The sequence below is a fragment of the Lagenorhynchus albirostris genome, chromosome 17 (genome assembly GCF_949774975.1).
Source record: "Lagenorhynchus albirostris chromosome 17, mLagAlb1.1, whole genome shotgun sequence".
NCBI classification, from domain to species: Eukaryota; Metazoa; Chordata; class Mammalia; order Artiodactyla; family Delphinidae; genus Lagenorhynchus; species Lagenorhynchus albirostris.
Window position 1 is genome coordinate 63,822,272 of NC_083111.1, and position 26,704 is coordinate 63,848,975.

At 39.5% G+C, this 26,704-nt stretch overlaps 1 protein-coding gene across 4 annotated transcripts in view; it reads left to right on the plus strand.

Moving 5' to 3' along the window:
- Window positions 1-26,704, plus strand: part of COL14A1 (collagen type XIV alpha 1 chain) — a 243,885-nt gene that overhangs the window by 188,825 nt on the left and 28,356 nt on the right. For all 4 annotated transcript variants that reach the window (XM_060128280.1, XM_060128282.1, XM_060128279.1 and 1 more), the window contains exons 39-44: window positions 294-347; window positions 724-777; window positions 12,670-12,723; window positions 13,461-13,532; window positions 25,480-25,515; window positions 26,518-26,584. In XM_060128280.1, coding sequence (XP_059984263.1) covers window positions 294-347; window positions 724-777; window positions 12,670-12,723; window positions 13,461-13,532; window positions 25,480-25,515; window positions 26,518-26,584 — 337 coding nt within the window. The remainder of the gene's footprint in view (window positions 1-293; window positions 348-723; window positions 778-12,669; window positions 12,724-13,460; window positions 13,533-25,479; window positions 25,516-26,517; window positions 26,585-26,704) is intronic.

Sequence of the window (26,704 nt, forward strand, 5' to 3'; positions counted from 1 at the left end):
ATAAATAATACTGAAATATTCAACTCCCCTCACATATTTACAGTATGAGCTTAGCCATATCAGACTGTATACACTGTGTTTAAACTATTCTGCTATATAAACGTTCTGGTCTGTAGGCATGCTTACCTAGGTGGTGTAGCTTATGTGAAAAGTGAAATACGCTGTATTTGGATGTTAGTGTGAAAGCAATTTAATGTTGGAAATGTTAAAAGAGTCAGTGGAGAAAAAGAAAAGACTGAGAATTTACCTATTTACCTATGTGAACTTAACCCCACGTCCTTTTGGTTGTTCAGGGAATGCCAGGCGAAAAAGGAGAGAAAGGAGCGACTGGACTTCCTGGCCCACAGGTATTACTTTTATTCTTTTATTCCGTTGCTCTCAGCTCTAGAGCTTTGCCAAGAAGAAAGAAGACTGTAGCTTCTGAAGTCAGTTGTGATCTTGGCAATGAGTGGTTTCTACACTAAGGACCATTAGCGTGTATTCGTTTACTTCAGCCCCCTCTTAGGTCCTACTGATGCTCCCCTGGGTGAGCCCTGGTGGGGGACACTTCTTTTCCTTCTGGTGAATAGCTTCTGGGTTCTGAATGCTCAGTCAGGAAGGCCTCACCTTTATGCTATCAGGTTTGCTTGGAGGCCTTGATTTATTTCAGGGAAGCTGGGTGAGAGGGTAATTGGTTTCGATAACTTGATAACTCTGCCATTTTCCTGTCCTTGCTGTATCTAGGGCATCCCAGGAGGTGTTGGTTCACCAGGACGTGATGGCTCACCAGGCCAAAGGGTAAGGACTTGCCCAAGGTTGCTCGTTAGCACAGTAGATTTCTCACCAAGTCACTCTTGCTATTGGCAAGTTCTATGCATGGAAGGCAAACCAGGTGTTTTTTTTTTTTTTTTTCTTTATTTTTTCCTCCCATCTATCTGCATTCTACCAATCCTGCATCTGTTTCCCTTAACTGGTATTCTTCCATGTCTATAACTTTCCTCAAAATCTAGAAACTTTCATCAAACCTTCCCAAATTAACCACACCTCTTCCTGAATGTTCCCGTAACCTGAATATAGTTTGCACTGAATAGTGTGCTTTGTTCTAACAGATTTTCCAGTTGTTTCAAATTCTCAAGGAGCAAACCTAAAGGAAATCAAGAATCATATGAATTGGAATTTAGTAATTATGACTCTCTGTAATATTCTCCATTTATTTAATATGCATCAATTATCAATTCCTGTTCAAGTAGACAGCAATAAAAGAAAGTATGAGGATGGTTGAGGGACGAGTTAACAACTAGAGTTTGTTTAGTCAACATGTCTTCACTGAGCCAGGGTTGAGGTTCTTGTCCTCAAAGAGTTTATAGCTTTTGGGGGGAAATAGAACCAAATAAGAAACATATGCTATAATGGGAGTATTGACAGAGCCCTGTGGGAGCACAAAGAATAGATAACTAAGCCAGACTTGGAGGGCGAGGGAAAGCTTCCCAGAGGGGGCACCATACAGACTGGATTTCAACTGAGAGATAGAAATTAGCCAGATACATGAGGAAAGGAAAGCTATTGCAAGTAGAGAGGACAGCATATATGACATATAAAGAAGTGGAGTTGAAGAGAAGGTGGGGCATTTCCATTTCTGAACCTAGTTCCGTATGGCTGGAGATTAGACTGCAGTGTGTGTGTGTATATATACGTGCACGAGTGTACACGTGTGTGCACACAGGTGTGGAGAGATTGTCAAGAGATGAAACTGAAGTGGTAAAAACAAACTCACAACAGCTATCTTTTTTTCAGACCAAGGATTTTGAGCTTTAACAGGAAGGCAATAGGAAGTCATTACATGTTCAGCAAGGGAGGGAGGCTGGTCTTCCTTAAAAGGACACTGATGTAGACATGTGGGCAGCTGCACAGTGTCTCTCAAGACTGAATTATATATAGTGTCCACCACTTAGATCCAATCCAGTAAAGGACAACACATTTGGTGACATTCCCTGGTATTTCTGGGGACAACTAACCCACTAGGTTAGCAAACGATTGGCTGGAAGACCCACTTCTCTACTCAAACAAGGCTGCCTTTAGCTATACTGCTCAAGAATAAGGAAATCATTTTTTCTATAGGAGTGTAGGTGTGTGAATTTAAATTCCTTCCATGTTGGGTTGTTTTTTTTTTTTTTTGGTTTCACATCCAACTTTCATTTGCTTAAAATCTCAGTTTAGTCTCTATCAAATGGAATTAGTTTGTAAAGCATGTCCAGGTGAAGGTATCTAAAAGAGGCATTCTCTAAAAGTTAGATTTATGTAGGTTTCTTGTACATGTGGAAGGAGTGTCTAAAAGTATTTGTATGTTTTGGCAAAGGGCTTAGGCTAAAATCCTGTGTGGTTACACACCTAGATTCCTTCATGATTCCTGAAGCTCTGAAAACAGCAATTCTAAAGATTTGGTTCAGTGAATTTACTTGATTTATCCATGCGTAGAGGCTAGTCTTGGCAAGGAACTCCCAAATCAAACATATGGGATTAGTGTCTAGATCGTTTGGGTTTGGAATTTTTTTAAAACCAATATACCAATGCAGACTTTTTATAAATATTTTGCCATTCTTCCAAACATGTTTTATTCTATAGGATAAAAAGTCTTAGCGTGTAATAAAGCGTTAATATATATGTACATGGATTTTATTTCCCTCTCTCGCTCAATCTGGAGGTAAAACTTTCAAGTGTCTCTAATTCCTATTTTGAAAAATTCTTGGATGGGAATGGAATTGCTTTTTAAAACTGGTTTCCAGAGGATACTCTTTCTTTATAGGGCCATGTTAAAAACAAGATTGTGCAAATCCTGTGACAATTGGTTTAGAAAAGATATTGAGGGCAATACCGTTCCAGAGTACAACTTGAGGGGGTGCCGAAAACACAGAATAAAATATAGTGGTGCCGCCTAGAATTGTGTAGCGTGAGGAGGGGCTGCCCTGCTTGAGGAAGGGACCACTCATATATTGGGTTGGCCAAAATTTTGTTCGGGAATGAACTTTTTGGCCAACCCAATATTTTTTCAATATCTTAACATCTTATTTAATAAGATATTAGTTGAGCACATATCTTAACTGAGTACATACTATGTGCCATGTTCTATGCTCAGCCTAGAGAGAGTTGTTCATTAGTACCTCCAGAAGGAAAATATCCAGAACAGGAGAGACTTTCAATAACTAAAGGAGGCAATTTGTACATCATCTACCAGGAAGAAATAGAAGGAGGAAGTGGAATCAAGACCATGACTCTTCCCTGGGGCCAGGAAAACCAATGGGTCTTCATCGGAAACAGTCAAGCTGGGAGGAAAGATGGGTGAAAACAGAGTTATTTAGGAGGCTCTGATCTGTTTAGTCAAGCATCTGGGGTCTTAATGAAAGTAAAGGGTCTAAAACAATTAGATAGTTATTTAGCAGGATTGTACAGTTAGAGGTCCAGGACCAACTTTCATAGTGGTAGGAACAGATCTCAGACACGGAGCTCCTTCTTTCTGGTTAGGCTGTGGGAGAGGATGTTGCTGAAAGAGAGCTAAGGACAGACACTTAAGATTATTCCTGCTCTGCCTTAGGCTATCCTAAAAGGCAAAGTTGCATTCAGAAAGGAAATAATAATAGTAGTAGTAATAATCATAATAAATTATAAGTAATAATAATGACAGTAACAACCGTGGCATAGGACAGACTGAGAGCAAACACACTGGATGATGAAACTTACTGCTGAAATGCCTGAGAAACTAATTCCAGAAAACTGGGGAATCAGGAAGACAAGGTTATTTTGTCTTTTCTTTACTCGAAGCCCTGAAATGACTTCCCATTACTGTGCCTCATTTCCTCTGATCTTGAGTGAGTAAAGACCACTCAAGGCAAAGAAGGAGGAAGCTGGGGTAAATGTGCGTGGTGATGTCCGATCAGTGCTTCTAGCTCCTTGGAGAGCTGCAGAGAGTAGGTGAGTGAGGTGTGCTGTAGGAGTGAGGGGCTCTTCCTTACTGGTCATTCTTCCTTTTTTATCATTGTCTTTTCTTATAGACTGTTAAGAATTCATAGCCCAAAGCTAGAGCCATCACCTTGACTATTAGCTTAGGGAAAGGTTAGCATCCCTTACCCAGAGCCAGTGCCAATGTCACTTATTCATTTAGTCTACAAGGAAGGAGGGTTTAGCAGAGACTGAAAAAAAGATTAAGCATCTCCTCTTTAAACAGGAAACATGTTTTCTAATGTTTCTAGCTTATTCTGGCTTTTCCCAAGGGGAATCTTTGACTTGTAGAGGCAATCCTGGGCCTCAGGCTATAAGCAAGTCCAGCAAAAGTTGGACTTCTTCACTGAACCAGTCTCAGCCTCTTGCTGGGAAGCCAGTAGAGCACAATGCAGGACCACACCATATAAAGCAACAGTGCAAGTGCAGAGTTAACAGCCAAATGTATTCAGGCATCAGTTTTCATTCTGAGTCATTGCAGCCAACAGCATCCTTATCTCACCTTTCTTTTCCACTGTCAATCTTGCCATCTCCCTTTTTGCCTCCTTCCTCTTCTTTTCTTGGTGTCTCTGACCCCAGGGTCCACCCTGTGATCTTTGGGTTCCTCTGATGTAGGGTGGATCTCTCATCCCCCACCCTAGACACCCAGGTGGTCCTTAGAGAAACCAGGGAAAACGGGCAAGACATGGATGATAAGTATAAGCAGTGAAAGAAAGAACTGAAAAGGAAAGGAAAGACTACCTCTTTTCTAGTTCTGAGGCTCCCTCATATCCAAGACCACCAGCTTTCTGTCAAGCATTCCAAATAGAAACTTTTAAAATTATTTTTATTTTCCAATTCTTACTATGGTTTTCTAAAAAGTCAGAGAGACAAGAAATAAAAATGACCAGGAGATATATATGGTATGGCATCTGGAAGGTAGCAATTCCTCCTTTGTACCAAGGGTGTTAGTTTTAAAATTCCAAGTAAACTGAAATTGGAATGCTTCCTTCCCCCCAAGTTACTGCTCCCTGCCTCTCCTGTCTTCATGCCATAACCACAGCCTTCCTTTTTCATCTCTAAAAGGTGAAATACTGTTAAAAAAGTTCTACATATGAATTCTGCTGAACTTGTGTGGTTACGAGAAGCAGGATGGTCCAGTGGTAAATATCAGAGACTTGGCCAGTTAGCCAGACCTCAGTTTGAACCCCAGCCATGTGACACTGAACCAGTTACTTAAAAAGCCCAAGCCTCACTTTCCTCATCTGTGAAGTGGAAAAAATAATATTCGACTCCATAGAGCTATTGTGGGAATTAATTCATATAAAGAATTTCTATATAAAATTTCAACTTTAGCTGATACAAGTATCCACTATTTTCAGTGTAGACCTAATGAGTCAGGACAGTGCAATATTTTATAATGCCTGTCCTTAGCATTATTAAGGCACCTTAGAAGATTTTAATGAACTATGAAAAAAGTCTAAAGAAAAAGCAAGTGGCTTGTCGTTTAATTTTCTTGGAGTCCACATTGAAAGGACGTTTGGAACACGCTTCCTTTTTATGTGGGTTTGATGTAAACAAAGGCCATACTTGTGATGAATGTCCCACTTCATCAAAGCGAGTTGGACTTAAAATACACTTGAAAAATTGAACTTGAGTCAACGATCTGGATTTAATTCCTATCATAAATGTCAAGCTATGATGAGAGATTCATCTAAGGACTGTTTTATTAAATACTAAGATTCATGATAATTATCCCCTTGAGTATCTTCCTTCCTCCAGAAGAGGAAATGTAAAACTCATCACAAAGCCAGTGGAGAGAACGACACGATTTTCCTTTTCATGGATCTAAACGGGTTTTTATAAAATCCCGGGAAAACATTCTCCCAGTCAACCACAGTGATGACAGTATATGCAATTGGGATTTGGCAGATTATTTTAATAAAAAGGGCAGCGGCCACTGTCATTGATTCTTGACTAAGTGCAGTGCTTTACAAATGTTATGTTCTCCAATCCTCAGAATAATCATGAATGCTAGGCACTGTGACCCCATTATATAGACAAAGGATCTGAAGCTCAGAAAGTTGAAGTCACTCAAACAATGCCACACAGCAAGCCAGCATTGCAGCCAGGATTAGAATCCACTCTCAGGCGCCAACACTGCACTCTTTCCTTCCACAAAGTTATGTTAAAGGGTAAAGTGGGATTTTGTTAATATGGGCAACTCTTCCAGTAAAAATATGAATAAGAAGGACTCCGTCACTGAAGATATCTCACCCAGCATTTTTTTGTGGAGAAGGAACCCAGTTTGGGTGACTTTCTTGAGGAAGTAGAAATTGATTGTTCACACATAAGAATATGTTTCTGTGATTACTTTTCACTTTTACTTGGATAGTGGCCCATCCGAGGAGAGAACTGTTACTTAGGAAATTAGTATCATGTTATTACTGGCTTTAAAGATGCTTCTATTGGGGCATAGGGTACAAATGCTATCTGTCTTGCACTCTGGTTCTAACGCTGTCCCTTGGGGTCAGGCGAGACATTTTTATATTTGTAAACCAGCAGTTCCACAACTTAAATGACCAAATTGTTGTTTTGTGTTTTGTTTTGTTTTTTTAAATATGCAGATTCCTGAGCTTCTGCCTCAGAGATTCAGATACAAAGGTCTTGGGTATGACTTAGGCACGTATAGTTTTAAAAAAGCTTAATGAGGGCTTCCCTGCTTAATGAGGGCTTCCCTGGTGGTGCAGTGGTTGAGAGTCCGCCTGCCAATGCAGGGGACACGGGTTCGTGCCCCGGTCCGGGAAGGTCCCACATGCCGCGGAGCGGCTGGGCCCGTGAGCCATGGCCGCTGAGCCTGCGCGTCCGGAGCCTGTGCTCCGCAACGGGAGAGGCCACAGCAGTGAGAGGCCCGCACCGCAAAAAAAAAAAAAAAAAAAAGCTTAATGATTCTAATAATCAGCTAGGTTTTAGAATCACTGGATAGTATATTATGTTAAGTCCTTTGTGTGTCAAAGTAGTTTCTTGGGTAGAATATTGCTGTGGTTGTAATTCACTGAAGTCACCATTGCAGGTTACTAAAACTATACACGTTTATATTTCTATATATACATTTAACTTATATATGTAATATATATATATTTGTACATTAAAAAAGTAGTGTATTGTGTACATATATAAAATATCTGTATATATAAACATATATATACACACATACGTGCTCTGTGTGTGTGTGTGTGTGTGTGTGTGTGTGTGAGAAACTGAAAATTCCCCAGTGTGACTCAACATAGTTATCACATTCAGGATTGATCTTGGATCTCTAACCTGGGCCAGTGTTTACAGAGTCTGTGGCTTTTTACCCCTTGGCCTCTTCATCTGGTGGTTGGTCTTAATCCTTAGTTGCAAGTAAAGCCTTATTTCCTATGGCTGACCGCCACGCTGGTCTCTTGCCGTTGCTCTCCGGGTTGAAATTGTGCAGATGGGCTTTCTTCAAGTGTGTCTTTAGTCTTCATTGCTTGAGTTTGTTCCGTTTCAACAAACTCATCAGATGCCAGCTGCTTACAGATCCCACTCTACCTGAGAGTGTGGTGTCCGTCAAAGGACCTTAACAGTTGGCTGTGTTACTGCCAATTACGGTTCGTGTCCGTGGTCCACCCTTGCAGGCTTCAAAGAAGGCATGGATGGTGAATATCATAACTGAGTCACTAGCTCTGAGTGCTATTTCTGTTATCTACATAAACATAAATATTCTAGCTTCTAACTTTAGTTACAACACACTTTGTGGGCACATCTGTTTCATCCTTTAGATGCCATAGACAGTACCTTGAAACTACAAACTTTTTAAGAGCCTACGAAAAGTGCTTGCCACCTGAAAAAAGCATATGTGTTTGCTCTCGTGTATGGAAAAGAAAAATGAAAATTAATAAATTAGTTAAATGTCTGTAAAACATTACACTTTGCTAACTTCAACCATGGTTAAATTTAGTATTTATTCAAACATCAGTGATTTTTGAAGACACATTTTGGATAGATTTCCTTTTGCTGACAAATCATAGCCCACCATAACTTAATAAGTTGCTCAGAGCCAGATGTTTTCCAAAAAAATTATAAAAAGCCTTTCAAGTTTTTATAGCAAAAATTATTTTTAATGTGGGTTGTTGGTGCGTATTAATATTTTGAGGTGGGAATCTCAAAAAGGAAAAATGATTGGAGCTACTCATGGTATAAAACACCCCTGTTTGTAAGTGGCTGATTTTCTGCGCTTTAAAAAATAAACGTATCGGTTTAAGTGAATTCTCACATTATGCTTATTGTTTAATCTTCTGTCCCCTAATATACATTCTTCATTGCTTAATTAAAGTTTTCTGTTTTTTATGAGGGTGCTTAATCCGCAAACACCCATGTACTGAGATTGGCTTCCTGATATGAAATGGATAATTTATAGATCTAGAAATGTTTGGGGAAGTGCAAACCCATTTCTAGCTGTTTAGGGCTGAAAACCATTCAGCTGGCTTTGATTAAAGTGAAGATGAATCACAAAGCTAGAATTTGCCGATGATTTTGCCATGTAAAATGCAGACATTTTACGTGGTTTTTCTTTTCATCCAGTTTATTGCTTTGATATAAAGAGCTGACCTGCATGTGAGGATGGGCTGTAATGTGGATGCTGCAGTGGTACCTGAGCAGGGAGAGTGATGCAGTGTCCCAACCATCCTGGATCCCTTGACTTAAAATCCACCTCTCCTGTGAAACCCCACACCTGGATTAGGTGCCCTTCCTGCATGTTCCCATGGAAGCTTCTAGTCCATCATCATAGCTCATTGTCATTTACTTTCAATTGTTGACTTTTCTCAAAACCGTCACCTCCTTGAAAAGAAACTGTCTTGTTCATCATGGTCTACCCCAAACCTAGCAAAATGCCCAGCACATAGTAGTTCTGCAAATATGTTTCAGTAATGTGACAAATGCGAGGCTTACAAGTAAAACAAATCTTTCAAAGATAAATTTAAAGTGTGATTCAAAAGTTATAAAATAAAACTATGTGATGAAATTGTGAACTTTTTTAGGGTTAGGAAGAGATTTGGGGGAAAAAGGGCTTTGATAATGTTTCTAAAATAATGTTGAGCCTAACATCCTTTTAATTATAACCAGATATAGCAAGTAAATTTTAATTTGGAATGAGAGAAACAGGAAACTCACAGTACCCTTAAGAACACCTTTATTCTTGAACTGTTATATGTAAAAATGTGCAGTCGTTCATGACATTCCATGAACGAAAGAGCTATAGTAAAATGCACTGGAATGGATGCTACTGGTGCCCCGGTCAGAGCCCCTTTACCTGGCAGGTGTACTCCATCCCCCAGCTGCTGTGGGTTTGACTGCTAACAACTCAGTTACCTCTTCTACAGAGGACTACCCTTGGAACTGCCACCTTGGCTCCAGTCAATGACTAACTGATGTGGGTATGTAAAACCTTGTGGTAGGTCAACTCTGAGGTGTAACTCACACTCCAGAGCTCCCCATGGGGTCACACTGAAGCCAGTCTTAGCTAAATCCAATTCTAACCTAACCTCTCTGCCTGCACTCTCCTGCCTCCTTCATACCTAAAAGCTTTCTCCCAAGAACACTCCCGCTATAAATCAAAGGAACAACAACCCAGTCTGCTTCTAGGAAACCACCTCTCAGATAGTCACTGAAATGAAATTTCAACTTCTGAGCTAGATAACTCCCGATCCCTTTCCTCCAGGCTTGTGGAGGGTTCAAGAGCAAAGACGGATAAGATTGGCATCCCCCACCCCCTCAGCCCACCCTATGCTTTTCTGGACTAATTATACCTGCAAATCATATTTATTTATTTTATAAATGATAAATGTATTTTATACATGATAACCAGAGCACTTCTTCCAGGTGCCTCAATTTTATTCAAATTTAACTTTTTATTAGTACCTATTTTGTGCCAACCATGTGCTAGGGAGGAATTAGGAAAGGAACGGTGAATAAGACATGATTTCTGCCCTCAAAAAAAAAAAAAAAAGAAATCTCAGCTTCTGAGGATGTGTTTTCGGTGGAAGAACACAGAGTGAACAAACATGTAGTCTCTTCTTTTGATTTGATCGCACAGAAGCAATAGCCTCTCGGCCAAATTTAGCTCCTATATAAGAACGACATTTCATCCTCTTCGCTTCCAGATGATACACGCATGGTGTCTGTAAATCAAGTGAATTCAAAACTGTTCTCTAGAGCATCCTTCCAGAGCCACGATGAAGGAGAGCGCTGACAGATCATTGCTTTGTAAACGTGATTGGGAGAGGGGAGTCAATGTATTATTTCCTGCAGATCTTCCTTGGAATAATACAGTTTTCTTTTCAGAAAGTATGACATGGCTTGCCTCCCTCTGAATAAAATTGCCCTTGCTTGTTTTTGAGATTTTTTTTCTCTCTGGGCACAGCCTGGAAAAGAGTCAGGGAGGGCTTCCTGCAGCAATGCTATACTTTTGACTGCTGGGCCATGTGTGTCATATGTGGCCTTACACACGAGTGTGTGTTTGCTTCCCCTCCAGTGCTGGAAGAGTTTTAAGGCAGGAAGCAAATGATGTCCTTTGAAAAATGTCTTCTTAAATTACTGACTGTGTGCTCAGAGTCCCTTTTTTTCGTATGTGAACTTCATCTAGAAAATAATAGTAGATTAAAAAAAATTTTTTTTAATGGTAAGGCCTCCTAAGTTTTCTCACTGACCAGATGAGGGAGTTGGGCTGGAGGAGTTCTAAGGTTCTGTTTTTCTTTTACATATTCTGATTTTTTTACACCCTCTTCCTGGATATGCTATATTTAAACTCCATGTAAAATAACTTCTTTCAACCTATGTCAGTATTAATTTTTGTTGTTTAGCTAGCAGATCCAAAGAAGGATGTGTGTGTGTGTGTGTGTATGTATGTACGTATGTATGTGTGTGTGTAATTTAATCTGTATCAGGGCCTATCACTGAAGCTTTCTGACTTAATAATATTTTTGAATGGATAATTAAAGTGAATGAATAGGAGTAGTAGAGAAAAAAAACACTAGCCTTTATATTAGTATAGGATAACTGTTATAACGAAGACCCTAAAATCTCAGTGGTTTCAAGCAATTAAAAAAAATAATGAAATGAAATGAAATAAAGTCTATTGTTTGGTCACAGCCAGTGCTGTCGACAGAATAGGTAGAGGAGTGGGGCTGTGGGGTGGAGCTAGTCTCTAATCCATACAGTCACTTAGGGACTCAAGGTCTTTCCGTCTTGGGACACTTTGATCTTCAACATGTGGGCCCTAAAGTTGTTAAAGAAGGGGAAAAGAAAGTGGAGGATTACCCATAGGAAATTGTTATGAACCAGAAGTGGAATTGGCCCCTTTCCACAGGCCAGAACTCAGCCCCATGGCTCTAACAGAATTGCTGGAACAGGAGAATGGGAGATGTTACCTCATAATGTGCCCAGGCAGAAAAGGAAAACCATCAAGATTGCTGGGTTCTAGAATCCTCTGCCTTAGCTGGTTTAAAGACTTGCTAGTATTCGAGCTTGAGAGCATGATGAAAGGGCCTTGCTGACCATTGCTTTTCCTATCCTACCCCCTTTTCTCCCAACTCACACCATTTCCTTTCATCCAGCCTCATCTTGACTCTCTTTTATTTGATACCTTGACATAAGGAGACATAATGTGAATGTGGATGGGCACCCCTAAGGAGAAGGATTTTCATGAGCCAGATAAATGGAAAAGACAGCTCACTGGAAAAGTGGCACACATTTCAGAAAGGGAATTGGGAGAGGCAGCAAGGAAGCCAGGAGATGTTGGTTTGAGTTGACTTGAGATGAGAATGGGTTATTCTAGTAGGGGACAAATCCCAAGATGAAAAGTCCATTTCTCCATGTAGTAGAATGTAATGTCTTGAACAAAATTTTATAAACTTATTATAAAATTCAGATGGAAGATCCTCTCTCATGTTTTTAACTGCATTGGAAGGACCAGCACCCACAATTAAGAACTACAACCTTTTGAGAGTAAGTCACCCCAGCTGTTCTATTTTTTTTTAACATTCACATAAAAATAACATGCACATACACACATTCAATAATTGAGGAAGATACTTTTATAAAGAACATCGTTTGCTTTCTGCCTTAAACTCTTCCATCATGGAAGGGGAAGCAAACATGTACACACATTCAGTAAACCTGCTCAGCAGTCAAAACTGTATCATTACAGCAGGAAATCCCCCCACATTTCCCCCAGGCAGCTCCTGAAGAGCTGTAGAGTTGCAGATATTGTAATACTCCTAATTTGTAATATAGATTCCTGTGATAGGGATTCCCTGCCCCCAACTCCCTTAGGTCCAGAAAGACACTAATTCGTCTTTTTGGCTGGTCATTAATGACCAGAATTGATCTCCCTTCTCACTTGTTATGCTTAGTTTAATAAAAAACACTTTCTGGAAACAAGTTCCTGTTTATGTTTGTAAGTGGTATCTCTTACACCTAAAATTCTTACATCGGACAATTTCATAGAGCCAACAGACACAAAAGTCTTTGCCAAGAACAATTCCCATGAAGGGTATAAAAGCAGTGAATCCTTGGAAGTCCAGAGTAAGTGACAGGACTTGCCCCCGGATATTGAATGGGATTAAGTGCACCTTTTCTGAAAGCCATGTAAAGCAACTGCATAGTTGACACACCATGTTTTTCTTCCCCCAGGGCTTTCCTGGAAAGGATGGATCCTCTGGCCCTCCGGGACCACCAGGGCCAATTGTAAGTATTTCCAGGAACTACTGGGATGTAGTACTGCTTTAAAGCAATTCATCTCTTTTGTGAGATTTTCTTCTGCCAAACCTTTCACCTTGGTGGCCATCTTTGCTATAGTATAACAACTCATCCCTTGGTACAGAGCTCTTCCTAAAACATCCTTAAAAAATAATGTATCCATGTGGCTTGGTTATTCTACCTCTGAGCCACTTTCCCATAAGATCACCTGCATTGATTTACTTTTATTAGACACAGATAAGACTTGAATTATTTTTTCTTTTTAAATTTTTATTGGAGTATAGTTAATTTACAATGTTGTGTTAGTTTCAGGTGTACAGCAAAGTGAATCAGTTATACGTATACATATATCCCCTCTTCTTTAGATTATTTTCCCATATAGGCCATTACAGAGTATTGAGTAGCATTCCCTGTGCTCTACAGTAGGTCCTTGTTGATTATCTATTTTCTATATAGTAATGTGTATATGTCACTACTATATATAAAAAAGGCTTGAATTTGAAAGAACTACATCTAACCGACAGAGTGGAGACTTTTCCAAAACTGTCTTCCTTACTTCTGTGGTACGTTAGTTGGAAACAGGAATGAGCAGTGAATCCGGAAGACTTGGTGTTGGGCGGGGAGGTGAGGTTAACTGTGCATGTTTGCTGCTCTCTCTTGAGAGCTAGCTGTTTTCGATGAGAATGAGTGAGTCCTCACCTTTGCTCCGTATTCCTGTCTATTAGGGCATTCCCGGAGCCCCTGGAGTCCCAGGAATCACAGGAAGCATGGGACCCCAAGGCGCCCTCGGACCACCTGTGAGTATGTGGCTGTAGCCAGTCAGGATGGTTGCCCAGTTATCCCTCTGGTTTATTTATGTGTTTAAATTTACAGCATCTTCTTTGGTCAAAATGTTTTTTTCAGGACTGGATTCTGTGGGAATCCATGAGGAAAACAGAGAATCTCCTATAGGATAAAGACTGTGCATATATCATGGCTAAAGACAAATGGTCCCAACAGGGAATCATCTGCAGCTAAGCTTCTGCTTATATATATTTCCATTGTTTGTTATTCTGTATTTGGCTAAGTCAACTCAATGCCATCTTTACAGGGACTGGGTACAATACTATCTGTTAATTAGGCCTGTCTCCTGGGTGAGAAATACAAGGCTGGAGAAAGTCCAGGATTAGTGAAAATGGGAAGAGATTTTTCTTTTCTAAACTCTGCAAGAAAGACAGACTTCGCCATTAAAACACACACTCAAACATTCGCGAATAGTGGTGTAAATGAAGGCCCAGTGAATGGAACTAATTACCTCCCATTTTTGTGCTTCTAATCTCTTAAATTGGTGCTTAAATGTGATCAGTGGAGGGGGTAGGGGTAGGATGGGGGAGAAACAGATGAGCTTATCTGGGCCTGTTTCCTCGTCTGTAAAATAAGGTTGTTGAAGTACAGCCTCCAGAGGCACACTTGGCATCTTCTGCGACTTGCAAATTGTTCCTTCTGGGTGTAATTATTAGTCAGCCTTCTGATATTATCTGCGAGGTACCAAATCTGTATCCATAAACTAAAGCAATTGAGAAGTGTCAATGTATATACATTGCAGATGTGCTAAGGATTCGTGGAACAGTGAAATCTGAAGGGTGAGGGTAGGAGAAGTTAATGAAGTAGATTTCTACTCCCGCTATAACAATTACCACAATCTCAGGGGCTTAAAACAACAAAAATTTATTATCTTACAGTTCTGTAGGTCAGAAGCCTGATATAGTCTCACTGGGTTTTAAAATCAAGGTGTCAGCTTTTCCTTTCTGGAAGTTCTAGGGGAGAATCTGTTACCTTGCCTTCTCTAGCTTCTAAAGACTTCCCACCGTCCTTGGTTTGTGGCCCACTTTGAAGTCAGCAGTGTCACATCTCTCTGACCATTTTTCCATAAGCATATCTCCCCCAAACATAGCCCAGAAAGGTTCTTTGCTTTGAGTGATGTATGTGATTACATTTGGGCCACCCAGATAATCCTAGATAATCTCCCTACATTACTTCAAGATCCTAACTAAATCACACTTCAAAGTCCTTTTGCCATATAAAGTAATATATTCATAGGTTCTGGGGATTAGGGCATGAACACTTCAGGGGCCTTTTTCTGCCTACCACACTGAAGAAGGCATAACAGAAACATTGGTTCTCATTCAGAAAGAAACTCTCTCCCTCTAGCTACTCAGATAGTCGCTCTTTATTCTTGAAACCCATTTCAATAAACTGATTTTGCCCTCAGGGTCCTATTCTAGGCTGTGATTCACATGACACATATGCAGGTACACAAACACACATAAGACATGAACATAAAAAATGCCTCCAGATTTTAGCAAACACATCCTAATTTGCACACTCAAAGCTCTCCTTAGTTGTCATTTTACAAAGCCATATACTTATTTAAGATAGCTACATTATCATGGTGCAAAACCTTTTAGATCTCCTCTTTTCATATCAAATTGCTAATGGGTCACAGAAGAAAATTTGATTGCTTTATCCTCACACATCTTTTTCTGTTATCTCTGCTACCAGGCTTCAGTCCACTTCCCAAAATGTGCTCCAGGAAACAAGAGTTCCAGAATATGTCAGCAGGGCTCAGAGAGCAAGGCGTTCTGGGAAAGAAGTCTCAGAGGCAGTGTATACTAAATCTGTTTCTCAGAAAGTCATGACAAGTTTTAGGATAGCAAAGACTTTGAGGCACCTTAAGGTGAAACAAAAAACCAAAATACTGGTTTAACTAGGTTAGACAATAAACAAATGTATTTGTGCAGTTTCCCTTAACCCAAGCTGGGTTGACCCTAACTGCAGAGGGATGGAATGCGATAGGAAAGGACAGGCTCTAGGAGTTACTTGGGAGAGAACAGTGGGGTGTGGGAGGAGTAGAGTGAGATATGAAATACATTAGGTAAGTAGGACCCCACCCTGCTTATCCATCTGGCCTTTTGTAGCTCTAGAATAGACTTTAAATATGGGGCATAGAAAAATAGCAATACATTTTTTCCTGGAAATAAAATACTCGTTAATAATATTATCTTCTATTGTTATAAATCAACAGAAAAGGTCCAATGATGGTGGCATTTATATCAGAGACAGCACTGGGTATTCTCTCAAAAGCCAGTTGTTCTCTGAACCGTCCAGCCCAGACTTTTCCCTGTGTTTTGGGCTGGGAGGAGCCATATGCCTACTGGCTGCCAGACTGGCGTGTCTAGTAAAGTAGGCTCAGTGTCACGGTGTAAAGGCCTTGATTGATTTCCCATGGATGTCTGTCTAGGAAGGCGGGAGGGAAAGAGACCAAGAAAGACACACCGCCCCACTGAAAATAGCAGTGTGTTTCCTATAGTCGGTGCCAGGAAAATGTTTGCTTTCATGAACCCTGCTTTTAGCTGCTGACTTCCCAGGACAGAATGGGCATTAATGCTGTTGCGGTCATAATTCCTACCTGAGGCTTAAGCATAAGCTAAAATATGGTATCTCCCCTCGCAGAAGAACTGCAGGAGGAATGTTGTGTCATTTCCTGGCTTGAATCTCCTCAGTGGATCCCTGTCACCAGGGGATAGGGCCCAAATATTCAGCCACGTATACCTAGCCCTTGACGATGGGCCCTTACTTTACCCTCCAACTTGATCTGGCATCGTCCTTTCTCTTGGAGGTATGACAACATCCCTTGGAGTTGTCACCCCAAATTATTTAAAGCTCCCCCAATATATGCCATCCTGTTTCACACTTTTTTTTTTTGCCTTTTGGGGATGCTCTTCCATTTGTCTGGGTTGCTTTCTCCTCCTTTCTCTACCTGGTGAGCTTCTGGCTATTACCTCTCTTAAACTGTGCACTTCCAGTGTGAGGCCACCCTCATGTCCTCAGGCTGAGAGACTTCATTTCAACTATTGATGTCCATCTCTCCACGAAAGGAGAGTTCCTTGAGGGCAGAAATTTTATCATACTCATGTTCTGATTCCTAGACCCCAGCTCAGTATCATAGAGGGTACTTAATAAGTGTTTGTTAAAAGAAAGAATGAAGGTATGATTGCCTTCCAGTTAGGCTGATGTGCAGGTGAGTATGAGAAGGTTATTCTTACAGATTGGGGTCAGATGTGGGAGACATTTAGAGCCGAATGAGGGATGTTTTGATTTTGGTTAGCAGACATCTAATATTTGGAGCTTGGACCATGAGATCATTCTTCTTGCCTTCAGGACTAAAATTCTGTGAATCTATGAATGTAGCTACTGTATTTTCTTTTCTTTACATTTCAAGGTTCCTGAAATTAAAGGAAAATGTGCCACTTTTTCTCACCTACATGTACAGGGAATGTGTGTTTTCCCTCAAAGCATACTTTGGTGGAGTTATGAACCTTAACTCACTCAGGAATTTTTAGTTTGTTTTTGTTTTACTTTGCAAAAATCAAAGAAAAAATGTCAGAGAAGTTGGAATAAAAAATAATTTCTTGCCATTCAGATATAGTCACTAAATGGATCTTTCTTGGAGACTGCCTAGCTCTGTCCTGCAGCTACTTAGTAACAAGCATTGTGAGGCTGAGTTTGAGGAATTTCAGGCCCAGTTAAATACATCCATCCCTATATACCAGAAGGTGCCCACAGCTGATGCTGTCCATTTACCTTATCACTCAGGTTTGCATTGTACTTTTTTTCTTTTTACTTCTTCTTCTTTTGTTTTTTTGGCTGCGCAGCATGGCATGCAGGATCATAGTTCCCCAACCAGGGATCGAAACTGCATCCCCTGCCATGGAAGCGTGGAGTCTTAACCACTGGACTGCCAGGGAAGTCCCTGTAGTTTCTTTTTCTAAGTTTCAAGCATTTCAGACAAGACAACTTAATAAATGATAGCTAGCAGTGGAAATATCAAAGAATACATTGGTTCAGAAACAAAAATATTCAAGATAAAATAGATTATAAGAAACGACTCAAACAAAATGATAAGTCACTCGAAAAAAACAAACAAAATGAAACAAAACAAAAATCTAATTCTGAATGACTGCTGTGAGGTTTGGGAGATATATGTTTGCTTTTTAAATGATTATTTAATTAGGAAAAATATTATCTTCACTGAAAAAGATGATTCTGGCTAGCAGATTTGTTGAGCAGTGTTCTCTTTCATGGCAGCAGTAGTGTGTTCTGGGGAGACTGCAGACTCTGGAGCTTAGCTGATTGGGTTCAGGTCCCAGCTTTTCCATTTTCTTATTGTATGACCTTGGGCAAGTTATTTGTCTTCTCAGTACATCACTTCCCTTATATGTAAAATGGAAGTAATATCTCATAGGGTTCTTATAAAGAATAAATATATTTATCTCATAGGAATCTTACAAGGATTAAATGAGTTCATTTTATAGGGCTGTTATAAGAGTTAAATGAGTTAATACATCGAGGACAGTGCTTGGAACATGGTAAAATCAGCTTGAGTATTAAACTACTAGTACTTACAAACAGTTTCTTAATATATTAAAAATGTGGGGCTTCCCTGGTGGCACAGTGGTTGGGAGTCCGCCTGCTGATGCAGGGGATGTGGGTTCGTGCCCCAGTCCAGGAGGATCCCACGTGCCGCGGAGTGGCTGGGCCCATGAGCCATGGCCAATGGGCCTGCACGTCCGGAGCCTGTGCTCCACGACGGGAGAGGCCACAGCAGTGAGAGGCCCACGTACCACACACACACAAAAAAAATGTGAAAGAGTTACTTATTCTTGTTTGCTGATTTTTGTTTTTACTTTGTGTCAAATGCTTGCAAAGGAAGTAGGCAACAGTCCTAGAATTATAATAAATATTTAAATTTAATATTGGACTTAGTTGAATGTTCGAGTGACTCTTTTATGCAAAAAATGGGCTAGGTGGTTTTGGAAACATAAAGTAATATAAGTTATGGCCCCCAGTATTAGAGGTCTTACCATCTGCACAGAGAGAAGAGAAATCCATGCAATGACTTGTAGCTATACTACAATGAAAATTTAGTGTCAGATAGGTGATACTTGAACTAAGTATTGCATTAGAATATTCCTATTGTTGATACCTAATTTATAAGGTATATGCTTAATACCTTTCTCACATTTCAAATGTTTTTATACACTGACTAGACCAGGTCTGTGAGAATGAGAAGTTGTAATTTTGATGAGCAGGAGGTGGGGAAGATGGGGCTAAATAACGAGACATTGAATTTGAGGACTTTGACTTTGTCACATGGATGTCTAAGAATCACTGAATGATTTCTGAATAGAAGAAGAGCTGCCATCAATCAACAGTCACTGAGCTTTCTAAGTTGTATGCTGGTAGTATCTGAGGAGGGTGAGACTAGTGGTTGTGTACAGGATGAACTGGAAGGGAGGGTTTTTAGTTAGAGAAGCCAGCTAGAAGGAAGTTGCAAATGCACTGGTGTGAGATGGTTAGGGTAGCACCTCGGTGGTGGAGTGGAAGAGATAGATATAAGAGGAATTGCAATGCAAAATGTGTGCATGTACGTGTGTGTATGTGTGTGTAATAGACATGCAAGAGGCAAGGGAATGGACATTCACAGAAAGATAGACAAGATGAAAAGGCAGAGGGCTATGTACCAGATGAAGGAACAAGATAAAACCCCAGAAAAACAACTAAATGAAATGGAGATAGGCAACCTTCCAGAAAAAGAATTCAGAGTAATGATAGTGAAGATGATCCAGGACTTTGGAAAAAGAATGGAGGCAAAGATAGAGAAGATGCAAGAAATTTTTAACAAACACCTAGAAGAATTAAAGAACAAACAGATGAACAATACAATAACTGAAATGAAAAATACACTAGAAGAAATCAATACCAGAATAACTGAGGCAGAAGAACGGATAAGTGACCTGGAAGACAGAATGGTGGAATTCATTGCTACAGAACAGAATAAAGAAAAAAGAATGAAAAGAAAAGAAGACAGCCTAAGAGACCTCTGGGACAACATTAAATGCACCAACATTCGTATTATAGGGGTCCCAGAAGGAGAAGAGAGAGAGAGAAAGGACCCAAGAAAATATTTGAAGAGATTATAGACGCAAACTTCGCTAACGTGGGAAAGGAAATAGCCACCCAAGTCCAGGATGCGCAGAGAGTCCTAGGCAGGATAAACCCAAGGAGAAACATGCCAAGACACATAGTAAGCAAATACACAAAAATTAAAGACAAAGAAAAAAAATTAAAGACAAAAATTATTGAAAGCAGAAAGGGGAAAATGACAAATAACATACAAGGGAACTCCCATAAGGTTAACAGCTAATTTCTCAGCAGAAACTCTACAAGCCAGAAGGGAGTGGCATGACATATTTAAAGTGATGAAAGGGAAGAACCTGCAACCAAGATTACTGTACCCGGCAAGGATCTCATTCAGATTCGATGGAGAAATCAAAAGCTTTACAGACAAATGAAAGCTAAGGGAATTCAGCACCACCAAACCAGCTCTACAACAAATGCTAAAGGAACTTCTCTAAGTGGGAAACACAAGAGAAGAAAAGGACCTACAAAGACAAACCCAAAACAATTAAGAAAATGGTAATAGGAACATACATATCAATAATTAACCTAAATGTGAATGGATTAAATGCTCCAACCAAAAGACACAGACTCACTGAATGGATACAAAAACAAGACCCATATATATGCTGTCTACAAGAGACCCACTTCCGACCTAGGGACACATACAGACTGAAAGTGAAAGGAGGGAAAAAGATATTCCATGCAAACGGAAATCAAAAGAGAGCTGCAGTAGCAATTCTTATATCAGACAAAATAGACTATAAAATAAAGACTATTACAAGAGACAAAGAAGAACACTACATAATGATCAAGAGATCAATCCAAGAAGAAGATATAACAATTGTAAATATTCATGCACCCAACCCAGGAACCTCTCAATGCATACGGCAAATGCTAACAGCCATAAAAAGGGAAATTGACAGTAACGCAATAATAGTAGGGGACTTAAACACCTCACTTTCACCAATGGACGGATCATCCAAAATGAAAATAAATAAGGAAACAGAAGTGTTAAATGATACATAAAACAAGATGGACTTAGCTGATATTTATAGGACATTCCATCAAAAAACAGCAGAATGTACTTTTTTCTCAAAGGCTCATGGAACATTCTCCAGGATAGATCATATCGTGGGTGACAAATCAAGCCTTGGTAATTTTAAGAAAATTGAAATCATATCAAGGATCTTTTCCAACCACAACGCTATGACACTAGATATCAATTACAGGAAAATGTGTTTGATTCTGTAAGAGATACAAACACATGGAAGCTAAACAACACACTACCTAATAACCAAGAGATCACTGAAGAAATCAAAGAGGAAATCAAAAAATACCTAGAAACAAATCACAATGGAAATACAACGACCCAAAACCTATGGGATGCAGCAAAAGCAGTTCTAAGAGGGAAGTTTATAGCTATACAAGCCTACCTTCAGAAACAAGAAACATCTCAAATAAATAACCTAACCTTACACCTAAAGCAATTAGAGAAAGAAGAACAAAAAAACCTCGAAGTTAGGAGACGGAAAGAAATCATAAAGATCAGGTCAGAAATAAATTTAAAAAATGAAGCAAACGATAGCAAAGATCAATAAAACTAAAAGCTGGCTCTTTGAGAAGATAAACAAAATTGATAAACCATTAGCCAGACTTATCAAGAAAAAAAGGGAGAAGACTCAAATTAATAGAATTAGAAATGAAAAAGGAGAAGTAACAACTGACACTGCAGAAATACAAAGGATCATGAGAGATTACTACAAGCAACTATATGCCAATAAAATTAACAACCTGAAAGAAATGGACAAATTCTTAGAAAAGCACAACCTTCTGAGACTGAACCAGGAAGAAATAGAAAATATGAACAGACCAATCACAAGCACCGAAATTGAAACTGTGATTAAAAGTCTTCCAACAAACAAAAGCCCAGGACCTGATGGCTTCACAGATGAAATCTATCAAACGTTTAGAGAAGAGGTAACACCTATCCTTCTCAAACTCTTCCAAAATATGACAGAGAGAGGAACACTCCCAAACTCATTCTATGAAGTCACCATCACTCTGATACCAAAACCAGACAAAGATGTCACAAAGAAAGAAAACTACAGGCCAATATCACTGATGAACATAGATGCAAAAATCCTCAACAAAATACTAGCAAACAGAATCCAACAGCACATGAAAAGGATCATACATTATGATCAAGTGGGGTTTATCCCAGGAATGCAAGGATTCTTCAATATATGCAAATCAATCAACGTGATACACCATATTAACAAATTGAAGGAGAAAAGCCATATGATCATCTCAGTAGATGCAGAGAAAGCTTTCAACAAAGTTTAACACCCATTTATGATAAAAACCCTCCAGAAAGTAGGCATAGAGGGAACATTCCTCAACATAATAAAGGCCATATATGACAAACCCACAGCAAACATCATTCTTAATGGTGAAAAACTGAAAGCATTTCCTCTAAGATCAGGAACAAGCCTAGGATGTCCACTATCACCACCATTATTCATCATAGTTTTGGAAGTCTTACCCATGGCAATTAGAGAAGAAAAAGAAATAGAAGAAATCCGAATTGGAAAAGAAGAAGTAAAACTGTCACTGTTTGCAGATTACATGATACTATACATAAAGAATCCTAAATATGCCACCAGAAAACTGCTAGAGCTAATCCATGTATTTGGTAAAGTTGCAGGCTACAAAATTAATGCATAGAAATCTCTTGCATTCCTATACACTAATGATGAAAAATCTGAATGAGAAATTAAGGAAACACTCCAATTTACCACTGCAACAAAAAGAATAAAATACCTAGGAATAAACCTACCTAGTGAGACAAAAGACCTGTATGCAGAAAACTATAAGACACTGATGAAAGAAATCAAAGATGACACAAACACATGGAGAGATATACCATGTTCTTGGATTGGAAGAATCAATATTGTGAAAATGACTATACTACCCAAAACAATCTATAGATTCAATGCAATCCCTATCAAATTACCAATGGCATTTTTTTAAATAGAACTAGAACAAAAAAACCTTAAAATTTGTGTGGAGACACAAAAGACCCCAGATAGCCAGAACAGTCTTGAGGGAAAAAAAAACGGAGCTGGAGGAATCAGACTCCCTGACTTCAGACTATACTACAAAGCTACAGTAATCAAGACAGTATAGTACTGTCACAAAAACAGAAACATAGATCAATGGCACAGGATAGAAAGCCCAGAGATAAATCCATGCACCTATGGTCAACTAATCTTTGACAAAGGAGGCAAGGATATACAATGGGAAAAAGACAGTCTCTTCAATAAGTGGTGCTGGGACAACTGGACAGCTACATGGAAAAGAATGAAATTAGAACACTCCCTAACACAAAAATAAACTCAAAATGAATAAGAGACCTAAATGTAAGACCTGACACTATAAAACTCTTAGAGGAAAACATAGGAAGAGCACTCTTTGACATAAATCACAGGAAGATCTTTTTCATCCACCTCCCAGAGTAATGGAAATAAAAACAAAAATAAACAAATGGGGCCTAAGGAAACTTAAAAGCTTTTGCAAAGCAAAGGAAAGTACAAACAAGACGAAAAGACAACCCTTAAAATGGGAGAAAATACTTGCAAACAAATCAATGGGCAAAGGATTAATCTCCAAAATATATAAACAGCTCGTGCAGCTCAATATTAAAAAAACAAACAAACCAATCCAAAAATGGGCAGAAGACCTAAACAGACATTTCTCCAAAGAAGACATACAGATGGCCAAGAAGCACATGAACAGCTGCTCAACATCACTAATCATTAGAGAAATGCAAATCAAAACTACAATGAGGTATCACCTCACACTAGTTAGAATGGGCATCATCAGAAAATCTACAAACAGCAAATGCTGGAGAGGGTGTGGAGAAAAGGGAACCCTCTTGCACTCTTGTTGGGAATGTAAATTGATACAGCCACTATGGAGAAGAGCATGGAGGTTCCTTAAAAAACTAAAAATAGAACTACCATACGACCCAGGAATCCCACTACTGGACATATACCCAGAGAAAACCACAATTCAAAAAGACACACGCACCCCAATGTTCATTGCAGCACTATTTACAATAGCCAGGTCATGGAAGCAACCTAAATGCCCATCGAGAGACAAATGGATAAAGAAGGTGTGGTACATATATAGAATGGAATATTACTCAGCCATATAAAGGAACGAAATTGGGTCATTTGTAGAGATGTGGATGGATCTGCATACTGTCATACAGAGTGAAGTAAGTCAGAAAGATAAAAACAAATATCGTATATTAACGCATATATGTGAAACCTAGAAAAATGGTACAGATGAACCAGTTTGCAGGGCAGAAGTTGAGACACAGATGTAGAGAACAAACGTATGGACACCAAGGGGCGAAAGTGGCAGGGGCGGTGGGGGTGGGATGAATTGGGAGACTGGGATTGACGTATATACACTAATATGTATAAAATGGATAACTAATAAGAACCTGCTGCATAAAAAATTAAATAAAATAAAATTCAAAAAGAAAAAAAGGAGGCAGGGGAAGGAAGGGTAAAAGATATAACCAGTGAGGGGCTTGGACTGGCTTGTACATGCTTGGGAGAGTAGATTTTGTGCTTCTCTTCCGTTTGAAACTCCATCTTCAGTGACAGCACATTTGTCACTTGAAATCAGCCATAGTACAAGCATTTACACCTCTGAAAACAGCAAACAGTACAAGTGAGGGCTTTTCATTTTTCCAGAAAGCCAATTAACCTGCACACCGTGGGGTGAACCCAGAATTTTGAATTTGGATGACTAACTGAATAGAGATTTTGGAGATGATATGAGTTTGATTTGGGACCTGTTGAGATTATAGTAACAACTGGGAACAGTCTGACAATGTGGCAAATTCCATCTCTAAATGGCACTCACTATCCTTTTGATAGAGAGGATAAAATGTTGTTCCGTAAATCTATTACGCTGCCTTGGAGTTGAAACAAAAAGATGAAATTATTGTGAAGACACATGTTTTGCATTATACATGTAATTTCATTGCAGAAACACGGAAAACGCCATTGTTCTATCAGTAAAAGTTTTTACAGATATGGTAAAGTTTCCTATGGATCAAAGAGTAGCTAAGCCACAAAACAAAATAATGATTCAGCTGACAATTCGTGTTAATACAAGCTCGTAACATCAGGGAGAGTCGGGGAGAAAGAATTGTTTGCTGTTATTCTGGATGGAAAGCAGAGTGAGGATGTGGGATTTCACAGATTTCGTCTTTTACTTGAACTCTTAAGTTGGAAGATCTTTTCCTTTCTGTGAGAGATATTCTTTCAAAAATTAAAACAGTTTATCTTTTCAGCAGAGATTTGTGAAATCAATTATGCAGCATCGGTAAAGTACAATTCAGAGGGTGGTGTTTTGTGTGAAAAGATGTGAATGACTTATTCAGTGACACTATGTTGCAAAGCAGTATTGCTGCATGATCCCAATTTTGTATTCAAACCTATTGTGTCTGTGCATTCAAAGGCTGGAGGAGTAAAATGTTTAAAACAGCTATCTCTGCTTGATGAGTTTACAGGTTGCTGTTTGTTTAACCCTGTTGCTGTGTATCTATTTTTGCTGTATAATTATGAGAGCTAATAAAAAATGTTGATACAATAAGAAAAGATACACTGTCATGCTTGGCCGAGTGCAGTGTCACAAGTAACTTGACAATTTAAAATTTTACAGGGTGTCCCTGGAGCAAAGGGAGAAAGAGGAGAAAGAGTAAGTATCCTCTGGAGTGTTGACCAGCGGCAGCTGACTGCACACCTTTTGTTGCATAAGCCTGATAAAGGATAACCATTTACTCTCATGATTACACATTGCTCTAATACCACCCCTCTTCCCCCTCTCCTCAACTCGCTTGGCTGTGAGCACATTTTCAAGGGAAAACCACCCTGTGGGCTAGAAATCAGGAGTGCTGACTTCTAGTTGCAGATCTGCTACTATCCAGCTAGATGACCTTAGGCCATTTCTTTCAGGCTAACATGGAGAGAATCAAACTCATCTAACTCACAAAGTGGATTTAATGAAGACATAATATAATGGATGTGAAAAGGCTTCAGAAAAGTAAAAGCTCTATTCAAAATGCCAAGCGGTAGATTGAGGCTTGTGTATTTCCAATATGGGAACCAAGGAAGACAAAGGCAGCATGGAATCAAAGAACTGGCCGTGAAACTTAGATCAGTTTATTTTAGGGGCCTTCTATATCCTTTGAGAAATTGTGCCACTGCTCATATAATTGTGCTGTCGGCTCTAGTAGAAACAGCAGTGACCTTGGGCTCATCCAGTTACCTCTGTGAAAACTTGGGCAGTATGTTTAACTCTGTTCATCTGTAAGATGGATTTAACATCTTTCCTCTGAGTTGCTATTAGTATTAAGTAAGCCACTGGTTGAGAAATTGCTGTATTTTACAAACTCTAAAGAGCGATAAATAAGGCATTAAATATGTATGGGTTTATTACAAAACTAGTAAATTTTTTACAATCTGGGGCCAGAAGCACTTGAACTTTTTAATTTCATAAAGGCTCTCCGGAACCTTGTACCACGAGCGCCAGATTGCTTACACCTTCTCCGTGTGCACCATGGTGGTCAATCCTACCTGTTGCTAGGAGACAAAGAGCCCAGGTTGGGAACAATGAGTCAAGTCCCATTTCCATCCTGGAAGTCCTGCCATTGGCTGGGTTTGTGGCTGAGAGTCAGCAGTCTGCTTTTTTCTCATCCAGGGTGACCTACAGTCTCAAGCCATGGTGAGAGCAGTGGCACATCAGGTGTGCGAACAGCTCATCCAAAGTAAGTGCGTTATAGTTACAGATGTTTTTTTATTACACGTCCAAATGGGAATTTGCCTTTCACACAAGCGCAAAGACTCAGCTTTGTCTTGTTGCAGAAACATAAGCTTTACGGATGGCC